This window comes from Primulina tabacum, chromosome 2 (genome assembly GCF_025594145.1).
Source record: "Primulina tabacum isolate GXHZ01 chromosome 2, ASM2559414v2, whole genome shotgun sequence".
Lineage (NCBI taxonomy): Eukaryota > Viridiplantae > Streptophyta > Magnoliopsida > Lamiales > Gesneriaceae > Primulina > Primulina tabacum.
In genome coordinates this window covers 42,850,544-42,869,829 of record NC_134551.1, presented here as the reverse complement: position 1 = coordinate 42,869,829, position 19,286 = coordinate 42,850,544, and the positions used below count along the sequence as shown (strand labels likewise).

Below are 19,286 nucleotides of genomic sequence, written 5' to 3'. Positions count from 1 at the left end.
GTAGACTATATTAGTTGGTATCATCGCATTTCACAAATATTTCTCTCTCCGACAGTGGCACTTTTACCATCATTAGCTACCATCCTGTAGATGCAAACTACCGACAATTTATCGTAAAACATGTTCAATTTATCTACATATGTACGTATATTTAATTTATTATATTAAATATAGGTTACATAATATATGCATCTATGTCACAGACATGCGTAGCTCATGTGCAAACTCCACCGATGTGGACACAAAATGAATGTGAACCCGGACCACCAACTTCAAATATTGCACACACTACTCCGCCTATGGTTTCAAGCTTTCCATCATATGAGTATGGTTACCACACTCTATTTGCCGGTAGTTTTACACAATTTTTACAAAGTGACTTTCGACCGTTTATGAATGCTAGTCGCCCCATATTAAACATGTCGTCCATACCATTTCAAGAATATTCAGAGACATAAGGGTATGAGGTTGTTGGGAACATTGCTGATACCAGTACATCTGCAGAACAAACACGTACACATGGAGATGCTGAAGAGATGTTAGGTCGTGGACATAGATTCATTAGAAGACCTCTGTGTAGCACTGGGGGGCATCGTTATCATCATCATTAACTATTTGTTTCGAGATGCACAATTACTTACGTCGTATTATTGTATGTTTTTCTATTTTTTTAATTTAATTTGAAGTTTTTGCTGCAACATTTGATTAGTTATTGCTCGTATCGTTAGTTGTTTTCTTACTCGTTGTGATAATGGAAATTACATGTCTATAATTTTTTAATTGCTACTGTAACTTTATATTTAAATAGTGTAAATAATTTATTATTCATTTTTTAAAAAAAATCTATATTTTCGTAACACTTTCAATTATCTTAATTTGTATATATAAACATATAGTTTTTAACATAAACAAAATTTATATTCAAATAGTGTATGTGATTTATTAGTCTTTTATTAATAAATTTAGGAATAAAGTTATAATAATGAAAAACCTAAGTATAATTAATAAATCAAGTCAAATAAGTCAACACACTTGATAGTCAAACATATTTAAAACAATACAACACTGAATACAATTTATTTACTACTTCTATTAAAATGTAACACCTGCATTACAAACATATGTATTTGCCACCATAACTCGATCTTCTCACGTGTACCTACATGCAATGGACAAGATTTATTAATAAATATAAATTTTTAATACACAATTTTGTAATTACATTAATCACTTCACATGTTATCAAGTAAAAATAATGTAGAATATGTTATTGTAGATCTTTTTTTACCTCCCACGTTGTCTCTCTCTCGATGATGGTTGATCCATCTCATTTCTTATGCGTGTCCTATGATCTCTACCAGCCTGCCTCCTTTGTCGACGAGTATTGTGTTGTAATTGGAATGTATGTTCATCCCAATATTGTTCATCATGAACATGGTAGAATATTCCATCATATGTGTTCACGTATTCGCTTAATGTAAATCATGGTTATACAAGCTGTGTAGGACTTAAACCAAACCATTTTGCTGCACATATAACATGTGAACAAGGAATTCCAAATATTGTGAATGTACCACATGTAAATCACGCGTATAAATGTTAATAGCTTGTACGTGATGTTGACGACCTGGTCTTGCTACTGTCGCGATGGATGCTTGTTTTATCTCTTTGGTCAAAATTTACTACTCGATGTTCAATTGATTTTTTTGACAACATATCAAATTTAGAGTATGCATAATCAGTCCATGGTTGAATTTTTTTCCATCATCTTATCACTTCGTGTTCGCTGTTGAATGAAATAGTGCACGCATCGCTGTAAGCTCTGCTCTACTATTGCAGTTATTGGGAGACGTCGAACCCCTTTCAACACACCATTAGTACACTCAGACATGTTAGTCGTCATTATCCCTCGTCTTCATCCACCATCATGAGCCAATGACCATTTTTCCTTTGGAATGTTTGACAAATAAATGAAAGCTACTGCATTATTTGTTCTAATTGCTTCCACTGTCGCATTAAATTTTCCTATTTGGTGTTGTATCCCTGCTTCCCAGCATAAGTCTTTCAAATGAATGTTTTTGAACTTACTGTTAAAATTAGAGCAAACATGCCTCAAACAAAAACGATGAACAGCACGAGGAGGCTTGAAGTCAGGGAGATCTTGCACTGCACTTGTTATACCCGCATGTCTATTAGATATAAGAACACACCACTACACCCTCTTGTAACATCTCGTGCAACATTACTTAGGAACCAATGCCAAGACTCATAAGTTTCTTCATCAATAAGCGCAAATGCTAGAGGAAAAACCTGGTTATTAGCATCCAAAGTTATTGTTATGAGTAGTTTGTGCTTATATACGATCGAAGGTGCTTCCATTCTAGAATAGTTCCTGGATTGTATTCCGACAAAGCTCCCATATACTTAGGAAGCAAAGTTGCAGAGCTTTCCCATGTGCCATAGATGACCTCCACCGTGCGTTATAAACTCTGTCATGCCTTTAATATACGATATATCATACCCATATTTTCCTTTAATACTTTTTCGCGCATATTTGATCTCGTATGCAGGATCACAACGCACGATTCCCAAAAGTGTAATGACTATCATGTTGACATCAATGTTGTGGTGATCTATACCGATTTGGGTAGACATGCATGTGTGATCATCACCATATTTTGTGATCATGAAGTAGCCTACATTTTTTTTTCGACGATACTCGAAGTCCCTACCCACAATTGCCACCTTCGAACCAGTTATTGCATTTGAACTTCCAAGTTGTCGGAGAACTTGGACAACGATATATTCACGTCTCAAAACCCGAACAGAAAAATCCTTCACTGAAGCTATTAAATCATTTTTGCTCTTAAAAACCATTTTTACACCGAGCTCTGGCCTATCAAGATTGTAAAATTGTGTTCGTGATGCAGAAGGAATACCAAATGAATCTGGAATTTTTTCGTCATATACTTTATTGAAAATTTGGGGAATTTCACGTAAATGTTACTCTGGTGCACTAGGAATGTTCTCTGTCATTGTTGCTCCAGACATTAACACACGCGCCGATGTGCCTTCATTTCCATTTTCAACATGATCATCTTCTCCATCAATTGATGTCGCATACAAATCATCATTGCTATTCATGAAATGATGCGAACTGTCCACATATAAATCATCTTGCTCAGGCATGTGTTCTATAATTGGGGCGAGAATATTTGCAGCCCTAATAGAACTATCGAAATATCTAACATTTGTGGTATTTTCTTCATCACCCCATGAATTTAAATCCAATTGGCGTGTTCTACTAGAACCCCATGCAACATCAACTCCAGATGAAACTGTGATATGATGTTCCCAACCCCCTAAAGTAAAATCTCATTCTCGTGTTCTATCTATCCCCCATGCATAGTCTTCTTCGGTGTGAGCCGTGATATAGTGATCCCAAGGACCGGTGTCGATGCCAGAATATGTCTAAGTTGACTTTTCATCGCCGTGATACATAGAAGATCCCGCTTCATTTGAACCTACTGTTCTCAAACCTTGCATTATTATCGGCATGACTGCATCAAAATCGTAATCACTTACGCTCTGTAACACTGGCGATGAATCAACATACAAGTACATGCAATCCAGTGTCAGTAACTCAAACATAAATTGTAGACTATCATCATCTGTGATATAGACATGCTCTTCAATGTAACGAGACAACGAGCTATAACAATATTCCGTTGACAATTTGATGCAGAATTTTGATGGGTTGATCTCCATCTTGCGATGCACATAATTCACCAGTTGGGAAAATGTAGTACACCGAGGGATTTTAATGGGCCTGGTCGCGCGGATACTATATTCAACCCTACCATCTTCAATAATGACATAGCCATTTACGTAGAATAATGCCCTCACAGTATCTATGTCTGGAGCAAAAACTAAGATATAATGCATACAATCATAACAAAATTTAATTATGAGTTTCTTACACAAATATTAAAATATATATTTTATATTGTATTAAATTTCAAGAATCACTTACAAAATTATTGTTATTATTATTAAAATATATATTGTCAAATCAATTTAATTAAAAAATATATTTAATAATACCGATATTAGTTTTTATAATAATAAAAAAATGTTATGACTTATATTAAAAAATTAAAATTTTAAACATATGTAATTATAATTTTTACAGATTTTAATTTCTTATATTAACAATTTTAACAATTAAGAGTATCAATAAATTTTAAAAAAAATAAAACATAATAAACAGGAAAAAATGAAAAATTTACAATATAAAGTTAAATTATTTAAAATTGTTTTCTACATAAGCAGGTGATAAAATTTTACCTTAAAATTTAATTAATTTATTTACTTAAATAAGGTTTTAAGTAAATTAATTCAAAATATATCATTGAATAAAAATATATTAATTAGAATTATTAATTTTTATATTACTTTGTATTAACATAAATATATTACAATATAATATATTATATTAATGAGATCGAAGTTATAGCGTAATTATACAATATTTTATACTAAAACACTCATAATTTTTGTTAACAAATGTAATAAAATACATCACAATTCTATCACTATGAAGTACACTAATATTAACTCATTCTCATATTTAAATAATATAATTATATTTAAAATACGAACTTTGAAAAATCTTTTCAAAGATCAACAATTTATATTTATTATTACTTTCTTATTAGTATTTCTATTAATAATTTTATATTGTGATTGATATTAAAAATATAAAATATAACAAAATTATATTTAATAGTATAATGCAACCGAACAAAATTATAATTACATTAATACAATATAAATAATACAATTAAAATATAAGAAATTATTTAAATTACATTTACAAATGTGGTTATACAAAATTTGTAATTGAATCAACAAACGATGTTTAATATCTGCAATAAATTACAAATATTATCAAAAATATTATACAAAAAAAAAATTCAATATAGAAAGAAAAAACAGAGATTCGAACGAGACTCAGCGCAATTCTCCCAAATTCTGATATTCAGCACAATTCTCCAAAATCAAATTCTGAATTATTGAGACTCGACGCAATTCTCTCGAATTCTAATATTCGACACAATTCTCTCGAAATCAAATTATGAATTCTGATACTCAGACGCAATTACTCGGGGCAATTTATAAGGGAAGGAGAGTTACGAATTTTAAGAATCCGTGAAATGCTGTAGAATCCGTGACAATTAATTTTTTTATTTAAAATCAGGTCACAGATTCCGTGACATTTTTTTTTTTAATTTAGAATCTGGAATCTGTTTTGACCGATTATAATACTTTTACAATTATTTAAGGTTTGCAATATTTATTAATGAAATTTTAAAAATATATTATTTAAAAAAAACCCTTTAACATAACCGTATGAAATCAATCATTTGATATCAGATTCAAATGGACCTGAATAAAATAGTTTTGGATTCTGATACTCACGAGAAATTTAGTGTCCGATTCCAGCAAGTGTCACTAGTCCAGAGGCAGGTTTCGAGATTGCCCTGAGCCTGAAATCACGAATAAGACCGTTAGAAGGGGGACAGGAGGGTGTCCCGACATAGCCCCTCCGACGCTCAAGTCAGAGACTGAGGATATAAGGGGGAACAGCTAAGGGTGATGCTGAAAAATAATATATTGAATGAATCAGTTATACATTCGAACCTGGTATTTATAGGAGAATACATGGGCCCGTGCTAGGCCTGTCTTCCATTTGGGCTAGGGATGAGCCAGGGATAGTGGGCCCATCCATGGGGTATCACCAGTCTGCCCCTCCCAAGTCGAACTGAATCGCATGTTTGAAGTTCGATTACTTGCATTGTTCTCGGTTTACAATGTGTTCTTACTTTGCTGCTCACTAGTCTCCAAAAATTTGGAAACAAATTAAATCACCTTCCCATTGTGAAGGGTCAGATATGTGTTGGGCTCCCCTATGAATATTAATCCCTTTTCAACTTCACTCCCCGTCTTTCCTTAACATTTTCTCCACAACCACACCAGTACATTCGCCTTGCACAGCCCCTCGCCACTTCACATTGCAACAGCCAGCCTCGCTCCTCCTCGAACAAAGCCTCACCCTAGTCTTGCACACGCTTTCACTCCAAAGCCTCGCCCCTTCTCATATACTCTCCCTGCGCCGAGTGCATCGCCCCACAACCCTGCCGCCTTTCTCGAGCTCTCGCCTCGCCCTCTCGACTCATCTTCTCTTCGCACGTCTTTCCTCCCTTTAAATCGCGTAGCCTTCGCCCCTCACCACTCCACAGCCTCGTGCGCTCGTCCATTGCCGCACATTGCCTCGCCAGCCCTCTTCCGCAGGCCCTCACCCTCGCCCTTCAACTGCAGGCCCTTGCCCCTCCTCGCTTACGCCCAGCCTCCAAGCCTCCCACTCGAAAGCCCTCGCCCTTCCTCGCCTACCCCCAGCCGTCAAGCCTCTCCCTTCCAGCCCTTCGCTCCGCCACCTCGCCTCGCCTACATCTCCTCGCCCCCAGCCTCGCCTCGCCGCCCACTTCCTAATCTTCTCGCCCCTCCTAACATTTCATCGCCTCCGCCCTCACTCACCTCGCCAACTCTTACCCTCGCCAACACCAGGCTCGCCGCATCCCCCCTTGAGCGCCCGCCCTTGCCAGCCCACACCCTCGCCGCACCTAACCCTAGCACCAAAGCATCCACTCTCGCCCAGCACAACTTCCCTCGCATGTCTCCCCCTTCCTCGCCTGACCCCCATGCCTGCCCTTCACCTCTCGCCCTATCACTGCCCTCGTGCTCGCCCAGCCACCACCATGCTCACCCCGCATGCCCTCGTTCTCGCCATTCCAGCCTCGCCCACCACTTGCAATCCTCGCCCAGTACGTTGAGAATTTTATTTCGAATAGGATACAATGGAGATATTCTCTTGCAAATAATTGTGTGGTTTCTGGATCGCTTTTGGCCCTCACGACCTGATCGGGCAGGTCGATCCCCATAATTTTCGCAGCCCTAAACATTGTTCGTTATCGACAAACCAAATAATTTTTTCTAACACGGTATGCCCTCGTCGACCACATCTTCAAGGTCCTCTACTAAGCTTTTGATGGAAAATAATTTTCACTTCCCCACGCCCTTGACTTCTCTGCTAAAATAGTCTTTAGTAGGAAAAATAAAACTTCAACATCCTCAACCTCTAACTCCTCTCCTAGGCGATGCCTTAGCAGGAAAATAAAACTTTCACCTCCTCACCCTCTGACTCCTCTGCTAGGCGAGGGCTCAGCAAGAAAATAACTTAATTTCCAACTCCTCACCCTCTGACTCCTCTGCTAGACAATGCCTCAACAGGAAAATAAAGGTTTACCTCCTCACCCCTGACTCCTTTACTAGGCTCAGCCCTCTTAGGTAAAATTTAATTTCTTTTCATCAACTCTTCCCCTCTACTAGGCACAACTCAAGTAGATAAAATTTAATTTTTCTACTCTCCAACTCTTCTCCTCTACTAGGTTCAGTCCAAGTTGTTAAATTTAATTTCTCCTCATCAACTCTTGTCCTCTACTAAGCGTAGCTCAAGTAGGTAAAATTTAATTTTTCTCCTCTCCAACTCTTCTCCTCTACTAGACTCGGTCCAAGTAGGTAAATTTAAAATTATCTTCCACTCTGCTCCTCTACTAGGCGATGCCTCAGGAGGAAAAATTTAGAAATTTCTCTACTCCATTCTGCTCCTTTACTAGGCGATCCTTAGTAGGAAAATTTAATTTTTCCCATCTCCAACTCTTCTCTTCTACTAGGCTCAATCCAAGTAGGTAAATTTAAAATTTCTCTCCTCCACTCTACTCCTCTACTAGGCGATGTCTTAGTAGGAAAATTTAATTTTTCTCTTGCACTCTGCTCCTCTACTAGGCGATGCTTCAGTATGAAAATTTAATTTTTCTCCTGAAATCTGCTCCTCTACTAGGCGATGCCTTAGTAGAAAAATTAAAATTTTTTCCTTCAGTCTGCTCCTCTACTAGGCGATGCCTTAGTAGAAAAATTTAATTTTTCTCCTTCACTATGCTCCTCTACTAGGCGACGCCTTAGTAGGAAATTTTAATTTTTTCTTCCTAACTCTGCTCCTCTACCAGGCGATGTTTTAGTAGGAAAATAAAGTTTTTTTCTCAATTCTTCTCCTCTACTAGGCGATGTCTTAGTAGGAAAATTTAGTTTTTTCACTTTCATAATACAAAAACATTCACAAACTGAAAAGAAGAACTTGATTTTATTGAATTCCATTTGTTTACATGGGAAAATTTAAAGATGAAATACATCAGCGATAAAATCCAAAACGATATTTTCTAAAGTGGTAAGCATTCCAGGGCATCTTTAAAGCCTTGCCTTTAGCATTTTTCAAGTAATAAATTCCAGAATTAAATTTCTCAATCACTCTGAAAAGTCCCTCCCACTCTGGGTCCAACTTTCCCCTCTGCTTATATCTTCAACATGACCAAGTCACCCACTTCTTCCTTTCCTAATCATGTTAACCTCCACACACGCTTTTTTTTCCTCCTTTCTCACTACCCCCTCATAACACCGACGCACAACTTTTTGGTCCCCGCACAATATTCCAACTCTTTTTCCCATAAGAAACTTAAGCTTCTCATGATAAGTGGAAGCTACGGCTCTGAAATCATTCAGGGCTGGCCGTCCTAGAATTCCATTATACGCTGATGCGGTATCCACAACGGTGAAGGCTATCATTTTTGTTACCAGCCGAGGATCAGTCCCCAAGGATAGGGGAAGAACAATCTGACCCAAAGGCGGGATGGCGTGTACTGCAAACCCATACAGCGGGGTGGAGAATGGCTCAAACTCAAATCCTTCCACCTTCATTTGATCCAACATACTATTGAACAAGACGTTTACGGAACTTCCATTATCAATGAATATCTTCGCCATATCATAATTGGCAATGGTGGCCGTCACCACCAAGGCATCGTTATGTAGAGTCACAACGCCTCGGAGGTCTTCCGGCCCAAAGCTGATGATGGGGTCTTGTGTTAAGTCTGCACCCCTAGATATCTCAAAGTTCTCTAACCTTCTCCCATGTGCCTTCCGAACTCGTCCATAGTCTTCATCAGTAACACCCCCGAGATCATATAAATCATTTCTCTCGTAGGGTGGTTATTCACATTCATTGCTCTCCTCGGTTCGACGGGCTCCTGAGGGACATCTTGACCTCGACCTTCCCCTCTCTGCTCCCCGACCCTCTGATTTATCCACGGAGGGACTTAACCACGCCTAGGGGATAGGCGAGATCTCTGTCGACTCCCAGATGAGGATCCTTCTTGTCTGTCCCACGAAGGCAATCTAGCACTGCTCTCAACCCTTTACGACTTCTCCCACCTCCCACCAGGTTCCCTTACCTCCATCACCTTGTCACGACTCCTATCCAGAGGAACATGGGATGAGAATTGTCCTCTGTCCCTAGCCTTATCCTCCTCTCTCTCACACGCACCTCTCTTCCTACCTCCTCTTTCCGCTCCCTCAACTCTACTTCCCACAGGCCGCTGCTCTATCCTCTTTTGCCACTGGACATCTTCTAGATTTACATATTTTTCCGCTCGAGATAACAGATCATCATAACTTGAAGGAGGTTTATTGACCAACGATTTAAAGAACTCCCCTCCCCTCAGTTCTTGGGTAAAGACACTTATCATGATGTCAGGGGAAGCATCTGGTATATCCATCGATGCATCGTTGAAACGCCAGATAAATTCTCGCAGAGTTTCGGTCTCTTGCTGCTTCATCACAAACAAGCTCAAATAATTTATTTGGTGCCTCTTGCTGCTAGAGAATCTGTGCAAGAAATCAGTGGAAAAATCCTCAAAAGATCGTAGAGAGTTGGGCTGCAAGGTTAAACCATTGCTGGACTGACCTCGCCAACGTGCCCAGAATCACCTTACACTTAACTTCATCTAAATACTGATGCAACAGAGCTGCGTTCTCAAACGTTCCCAAATGTTCTTCTGGGTCAGTACGTCCATCGTACTCTCCCACATTTAATTGTCGGAAACTTGGAGAAAGCACTTCTTCCAAAATGGCAAGTGAAAAAGGACTTTCTCTCTTGGATGCCGGTGTTCTGCTTCCCAACTGCTGCCTCAACATCCGTATTTCCTTCCATATCTCTCCCATCTCCATATTCCCCTCTCTTGGGAGGGGCTGTGTCTCTTCAACCCTACTCTAGTGGCCCTCAGCTTTTCCTCTCGCTCCTGGGGAGTGGCCTGTTCCTCAACAAACATAGACTCTTGGTTCCTCTTCATGACCTCGTCCACTTTCCGGGTAATAAATTGGCCCAACTGTTCCAGGGTGAAGTTCCTCACATTCTCATTGGGACGGGGTTGCTCGACCCTCGTCTCGTGAGGGGCTGGTGGGCTCTTGTCTCCTGATGGGGTTGTTCCTGCCTCGTCTCAAGACAAGGTTGTTACTGCCTCGTCTCAACCTGCGATTGTTTGGGTCTTATCTGAGGACGCGACGATGCTGAGTTAGCTCTTCTGCTCCCTCTCCTGCCCACCATCTCTATGTCTCAACTCAAAATTCCCCACAGACGGCGCCAAATGATACTCGCGAGAAATTTAGGGTCCGATTCCAACAAGTGTCACTAGTCCATAAGCAGGTTTCGAGATTACCCTGAACCTGAAATCACGAATAAGACCGTTAGAAGGGGGCCAGGAGGGTGTCCCGGCGTAGCCCCTCCGACGCTCAAGTCAGATACTGAGGATATAAGGGGAGCAGCTAAGGGTGCTGGTGAAAAATAATATATTGAATGAATCAGTTATACATCCGAACCTGGTATTTATAGGACAATATCTGGGCTCGTACTGGGCATGTCTTCCATTTGGGCTAGGGATATGCCAGGGATAGTGGGCCCATCCATGGGGTATCAAATTCATTTTCGAGCAGCCCAATCAAATAATGTTGAATTCCATTCAAGTGATTTCAGATTGAGTTGGATTAAACCAGATCAATTTCGGATTTGATTCAACCCGTTGACAATGCCCGAAATCCGTTAATTGGTTGTGTTAGTGCAATTGAATTTCGACCAAAACAAATATAGTTCACGAAGATATTTTCTTGGAAGTTTCGAGTAAAGCCCAGTTGGAAATAAATTGGGTCCTGCTTTGGCACAACTCGAAATGGGCTTATAATTTTCTAGCCTTGAAACTGCATTTAGATCCCTTAATTGCAGTGGCAGTCCGGCCTTGTTTATTTAGCTCTGAATTGCATCCAATGGCTTTTTCATAGCTACGCATTTAACAAGACTTTCTTAATTGTTATTATTTTGGCTAAAATTAACAGGTTCAAATAATTTGTGAGAATTGAATAATTAACATAGTTATTATAAATTAAAATAAAATTTAAGAAAACTATAAAATTATGTCTCAAGAAGATTTAAATAAAATTGTGACAAAAAACATCAGAAAAGTAGGGGAAGATTAAAATTTTTAAAATGTTCAAGTATTCAATTATCTATTTATATCGGTTTGAATCTTTTGGGACAAACAATTTTACCTTAAATAAGTTGTCGATTACAATCAATTCTGACCACTTATTTTAAAATCTATTTTTTTAATTATTATTGGAGTTGGCTAAGGAGAATAGTTAGGTTAATATCTGTTGAAAAAACAGCATGCTAATCAAATACGATTTCAAATATTTGAAATTAGTTTCAGGTCGAATGAATTAAAAAAAAAAAACGAGACATCAAGTAGTCAAATGAAGATGCTGAATTTTTTTATTTATTTTCGAACAGTCAAAAAAGTGTAACATACAGCTGATACAGTAAACAAATTATTTAGATAACTTATCATCGTCAAAATTTATGTATTTTTTTTGGAATTAATGATGTCTTAAAAAGACAAAATAGATGATTTTGAGGATATTTAGATGGTGAAAACGTCATTTGTGGGTCAATAAATTTATTTTTAAAAGTTTGGTCGCAGGTATCCTTCAAGAATGCCTTGAAGTCGGGTATCACAGACCAAATCTTGGCTCCACAAACTAACCTAATTTTATTTTATTGTGACTTTATATAAAATAATATTAATTAAATATTCTTATTAAATTTAATTTCTCTTGTCGAAATATATGATTTAAAGTTGGGAAGATAACATTTCATTGAAAATATAAATGGGTTACGGTCGCCATGAGGACTAATCTGACCCCGACTCAAAAAATTCTAATATTTCATTCAAATTAATTGGAGGGATACAAAATAACCACCACAATTTCCATTGTATATTGATAATATTGTAATGTATAGTAATCAGAATGTAATTGATCAAAATTAATCAAAGGCAAAAACTTGTGTGAGACGATCTCACGGATCGTATTTTGTGAGACATATATCTTATTTGGGTTATCCATGAAAAATATTATTTTTTATGCTAAGATTATTACTTTTTATTGTGAATATGGGTAGGTTTGACCCGTATCACAAATAAAATTTCGTGAGACCGTCTCACAAGAGACTACTCTTGATCAAAATGGAGTTTCCAATATAATAAAGGCATATTAATTAAAAATTAACCCTTAAATAAAAAAAATATTCTGAATTTCATTTTGTGTTCTTAAAGTTTTAATCAATTGATTTTATTTGTCAGAAGTTACGAGTCATTGCAAATCTGAGTGATGAGCTAATATGGATTTAGTAGTTTAATTTCACAAAGGTCTCCCCATCGGTTTAGTTAAATGAAAGTGATAGTCATATTAATTATAATTATTTATCAAAATAGAAACGTAATCCTTTGTTGTTGGGAAGTGTTTGGTCTTATTTGACAATTACAAAATTCCAACTATCTGATATATTATCTTTTGACATTTTAACAAAAGGAGGGTTTGATTATTGAGTAAGAGAGGAGAAAATGATGCTCTTATTCTCAATTAACTATTTTTAATGCTCGACACCTGTATCCTTTCATTTTATAATTATATTATATTTTATATATATATATAAACAACTTTTGATACGTTGTCTACTTATTCACCATACTCATACTCATCTATTAGATGCGATGAACCATTAAAACGAAGTTAGCCCAACTGGTACCAAGTCTATTTGAACTATGTACTTTATGTCAGGAGGTCACGGGTTCGAGACTTGGGGAGGTATCACTTCACCAACCTGGTGTGAAGAGTCCTATGAGTAATGACGCACGCCTTTTATTGTAACGACCATGAGCTACCTCATGGGCTAGCCCAACTGGTACCAAGTCTCTTTGAACTATGTACTTATGCCAGGAGGTCATGAGTTCGAGACTTGGGGAGATATCACTCCACCAACCTGGTGTGGAGAGTCCTATGAGGAATGATGCATGAGAAAGCATGTGAGGGAAAAGGCCTCAGTGGGAACCCAAGATGGGATAAGGCCCCCGAGGGAGTCCAAGATCGGGAGAGCCACTATATATGTGTAATATTCTAATAATCCAATCGGGGCATTAAATCATGTTTACAAAATTCCCTATAGATGTAGATACACATGTTTTCCCACATTTTGCTACTAAAACAACTAACCTAGCAATTTGGAAGGAGACAATAATTATATTATGATAAAGATCGATGTTGTATAAATTATAGTGTAAAGATTTATACATTGTTTGAAAAAATTTCCTCACAGTCTAAACTTGTATATTGAAAAATTAAATCACTATATTTGGATAATCAAATTTTCAATTACCAATGGATAATCCATGAATCGGTCAAGTTTATACGATAATTATAATTACGTTTTTTTAAATAGTAAAGAAATCAAATAAAACAAATATTATCGTTAACCAAATAAAATACCCAAAGAAAATTGGGTGGAAAAATCAATTAAGTAGATGAAACAACCATTGCAATATCATTCTTGACTTTGCTAATTTATAGGCTTAACTAACCGTGTTATATATATATAGGATATATATAGGCAAAAACTTGTATGAGACGGTCTCACATGTCGTATTTTATGAGACAGATATCTTATTTGAGTCATCCATGAAAAAATATTACTTTTTATGCTAAAACTATTACTTTTTATGTTAAAAGTATTACTTTTTATTGTGAATATTGGTAGGGTTGACCCGTCTCACATATAAAGATTCGTGAGACCGTCTCACAAGAGACCTACTTATATATATATATATATATATATATATATATATATATAATTGAAAAAGAAAATTTAAAAAAAAAACTTGAAAATTAATGCACAACTCAATTACATGCATATTAATTAATGTACACTAATCTTACAAATTGTGAATACACTTAATACTTTACATTAATTCTTTGGATAACTCAATTGAAACTTCAAGTGATTAGAACGATCCCAAGTTTCGCATTGATGACGTATTAATACTAATTCCACAAGGAAGACAATCCCGCTTCAGATAAATAACTCTCCGAACTTCCTTCCCCAAAGCTTGGAGACCCATTAATGGCCGCCGCCACGGGGTTATTATCATTCACACTTTCTGTTTTGGCGAGATAATTCAAAACATCTTTGATCACCTTCTCATCGCAAGACGTAATACTATCAGTGACAGTACTATCCAACAACGGCCGATTGTGAATCACGGAGTACGAGATTAATGTTTGTCCCAAACTTGGGATAGTATTGTTCATCAGTTTGGTGGAAGTTCCCGAGAAGTTAGGGTTTGTTTGGGTCATGTTTGTATTGGAGAAGCAGGGCACTTGCTGGGTATAGGGATGGGTTTGGGTGAAGATGATGTTGTTGCAGGGTTCCATCAATGCAGGGAATGAGAGGGATGATGAAGAAGAAGAAGAAGGATTAAGTAACTGCAGATCGTGGCCATTAATGGAGTTTGAGTTTATATTTTCTTGTTTGTTCGGGGTTTCCGATCTGTTCTTGTAGAACATTCTGCATAGAACCCAGTCGTGCTCCTGTACATCGCCTCCATTTATAAATATCACAATTCGCTAAATAGATATGTATGATATAACGATGATAAATTAATATATTTAAATAAGATAACGGTGCATGACACCGATCTTTTGTAGAATTCGAGTCAAATATTGGACTAAACATTCTAGATAAAATCTTGAGCATTTAATTATACATCAGATTATTAAAAAAAACTTTTATTATCTATGATAAATGAAAAATTTGAACTGTTATTTTGTTATATACATACGTGTATGTGTGATCTTCAACATTTAATATGTAAAGATTTAGTTCTTAAAAAATATGTAATATTCGATGTGTAACATGCAGCAGGATCATATATATGATCTTTATTGTTCTTAAATTCATGGGTTGTCTGAGTATAAATATATATGTATATACTTATACATACACGAGAGGCATGACATATATATTTTTATATAGCTAGATGTATGAAAATTCATTAATTAGTTGTCTTTCTATAAAAAAAAAATTAGTTGTCGCTCTCTAGATGTCAAAAAGATTCTACTTTCGGGTGAGCATATACAGTTGAAAGGCTAAAAAGACAAATGACAATTATGTCAAGTCAAGATTAAATTAGCAAATGGCCAAACAAACATATTGTCGTGCCACATTATCTACAACTAAAAAGACGACAATTTACATTAAAAAACGATAGAAATTATTAACAATATTTATTCTAAATGAAAACAGCCTGTAACTTAATGATATCCATAATATTGACAAGTTGAAGATATTACCAATTAAAAAAATCATCAACTTGTTCAGTAATATATTAATCATAGTTAGTGAGATACTAATACTAATTTATAACCTGAAAATATATTCATTTATATAAATCTATTAATTATCTAGCTTTCTGTATCAGAAATGCCTTTTAATTTTTAGAATTTCTAGTTTCGCTACCAACAATTATAATCACATTCTTCTGTGTATACTAATGTTTGTAGTCAGCATGACATATATTTCAACCTATATAAATGTTATGTTTGACTTGTGAAATAAGACGATATGAATTATGATATATCATGCATGAACATGTAAGTTTCACCTTGACAGAATGAGTTTGTTTCACGCCGGGGCAAGGGGCTCCTTCAAGGCGAAACTCGTGCATGACCCACTCGGTTTTCCTTCCATTAGGGGCACGGCCCTGGTAGAAAACAAGAGTTTTCCGCATGCCGACTTGTGTCCCGTTGCGATTCACGGTCCTGTCTTTCCCCGTGGCCTTCCAGTATCCAGAAACCGTGGCTCGATTTGTTCTTAGCCCGGTTGCATATTTTCTGTCACGTTGGCTGTAGAAAAACCATTCCTTGCCTCCCACACATGCAGTGTCTTTTTTTTTTTAACGAAAAAAGATAATTATTAGACTAAATTTCCAAAAGAAATATAGGATTTCTAACCCTATTTTTTTTTTTTAAAAAAGAAAATTTACTTATTCATTCTCTTCTAATCCATGATAACAACCCCGAAAAAAAAAATTATAAATCGAATGTTTCACAAGATTAATTATTTACACTAGATGATGAGGACTTATTGAAGGCAAACACGTGGCCAAAAATGTGTGGGCAATATTTACAAATTAAGCCCATCTTGATGGTTCTGTCGATGCTACCTATGGGGGCAGTGCCCCACAAGATCTGGGCCGTTGATTTTAAAAAATTTGATGGGCCCCGCATATGAATTGGTGAACCCCGCATATATGTGGTTAAATTTGGACTTTTGATCTTCTCATGGGGGCAGTACCCCATGAGATAGGGTGAAATATTCCCATCTTGATAGCTAAGTATCATGAGAGAGCCACCAATAATTAAGTATGGGCATTAATCATGAAAAAACAAATTACTTTTAATTATCGAAAATATGTAGCCAATAATGTCACACCATATTCTCTAGCTAGCCATCAACAAACAAGCTATTTATCGAGATGTGTCTCTAATTTGTGTGATGGGGATTAACTCTTGTAAAAAAACAGAGAAATCACTATTCTCGTTTGGAATTCGAGAAGGCTTTGATGTTGATAATGCATTAAATTCTATAGTTATCATCTATTCGAAATTGACGACTGAAAATTCAGACAATTACAATTGTGAAGTCGAATATTTTTCCCCTCCGAAAATTATGATCTCGAATCATGTCTCCATCGATCTTTTTTGGTCAAGACAAGTACTTGTCGATTTCTTCAAAAAAGTTGGTGAATGAGAAATCTTTAGGTGTAGTTCGAAAGTACATATATAAATCCTACTGCTTATAATTAACGTCAGATTAATAGACCAAGAAATCTAAATGCATGAACTAATTGTGTGCGAGTCGATGTACCTATATTTCAAGCTATATGTTTGAAATTCAAGTTTCTTCGTTACATAGGAGGATAAAATGGCGGCTCGACACGGTAATTAAACATGACATTCATCTCTATGAAAGTATTTATTAAACAAACAAAAATCTGATAATACACACGTGTGTGTGTGTGTGTGTGTGTACACCCACCCAGCTTGTATACATACATAGGGACGTATAACTGAGAGAATAGTAATAAATTTACCTGGAATATCCCAAGGTTCACACTTGTTAAGATCTACCTGGATCAGCAAAGGAGTGTGTGGGGTGCATCCTGTCACCCAGTTCATCAAGTAATTGCATATAAGTTCATCATCTTTTGGATGGAACCGAAAACCGGGGGGTAACCTCGCCTCCACCGTGCTTAAACTGATCATTTTCAGGCCGCCGTGGCGGTGGGTATGTGTGTAAATTAGTGAGATATCAGCCTGAGAGAGAAAGCCTGAGAGAGAGAGAGAGAGAGAGTGATTATTGTTATTGTTTGATTATGCCTATGAATAGAAACTCCTGTGTATAAATATATATATATATATATATACACACACACACAAAGAAAATTATGTAGCAGTTGCCAGTGGGCAAGTGTTATTTATTTTTGTTATTATTTTTACTACATATAAGTTTTGTTTTATGGGTAAATTACTTGTGTGGATATTAAGATTATAAAAAATCAAGAAATAAGTCAGAGGGGGAGGCGTCCGTGGGGTTTGGAATAAAGTTGGAAGACTAATAGCTGCTACGTGTTTGCTGAATGAGATAGTGGATACGTGTGTGAAATGGTGACGAAAAAATGCAAGTATACGACCTCTCCAAATCAAATTTATCGATCCAAAAACAACTTAAAGTTTTGATAATCGAAGTTCTTGACTAAAAAATTAACCGGTCCGTCTACTCGTACCCACGCTGCAGGGGTCTGTATGAAGATGGCAGTTAAATGTTGATGAATTTTTTTGGTGATGTGCAGATAGAGTTCACACCAAATTTGTCTCCAAACTTCTGGTTCATTTCAGTGACGTATATGTTGAAAGGTGACATTTTGGAGGGTTCATTTTGTCAGCTACTGAACATTTTCAAATTCGTGATTTATCACTAAGCATCGAATTTGATATAATTCTGTGAAATTCTATCAAAAAAATAATTAAATTTTGTATGATTATTTCTTTCTTTTTTGAACGAATTTGTTTGATTATTTCTGATTGCACGGTGCGTTGCAACGCGGGCAATTCATTGCAAACTTGACTTCTTGTTTTTTGTTTTTAAAATATTCTTCTTAGTTACCTAAAAATTTCAGTTCAGGGTGCGCTGGTCTAGTCGTGCTCGGGAATGTGTCTTCCTCAGTTGCTAGTGCTTTAGTGGACTTGAACAGCTAGATATTTTACTTATTGGGCCACGTGCTATCTGTATAAGACTTTTTTTTGTGATTAATTACCAAATTTTTATAGTTATAGCACATACATATGTATGTTCATCGACCGAGACGTTGCATGTTTTTTATAATTAATTCGATTTATAGTTATAGCACATACATATATATGTTCATCGACCGAGACGTTGCATGTTTTTTATAATTAATTCGATTTATAGTTATAGCACATACATATATATGTTCATCGACCAAGACGTTGCATGTTTTTTATAATTAATTCGATTTATAGTTAAATAAAATAATAAAGAGTCATAATGTAATTTGAAATTATTATATTTAAATAGGGTTCATGTCATAATTATGAAAACTAAAGAGACTAAACTTTGATTTGAAATAATTGAATAAAAATAAAATATGTTATAAAATTTCTTATTAAATAATAATAGATATATATGTGTGAAATTTAAATTTTGTAATATATTTAAAAATTATCAGTGATGATCACTTTTTTAGATGAAAAGTTTAAGTGTACATTTCCCACCGGACGAAAAAATTTTGGTTACTTTTACACAAACTTTCATGAAATAGTCGTTGTGATACATGTCTCTTATTTAGATTATTCATGAAAAAAATTATATT

The 19,286-nt window shown here is 36.2% G+C and overlaps 1 protein-coding gene across 1 annotated transcript; it reads right to left on the bottom strand.

Moving 5' to 3' along the window:
- Nucleotides 1-14,231: 14,231 nt before the first annotated feature.
- LOC142532168 (NAC domain-containing protein 21/22-like) lies at nt 14,232-17,752 on the bottom strand. Its single transcript, XM_075638433.1, has 3 exons — nt 17,487-17,752; nt 15,996-16,276; nt 14,232-14,922 (listed from the first exon to the last, which is right to left on the bottom strand). The coding sequence occupies exons 1-3, from the start codon at nt 17,656-17,658 to the stop codon at nt 14,377-14,379; spliced, it is 999 nt and encodes a 332-aa protein (XP_075494548.1). The 5' UTR covers nt 17,659-17,752; the 3' UTR covers nt 14,232-14,376.
- Nucleotides 17,753-19,286: the final 1,534 nt, after the last annotated feature.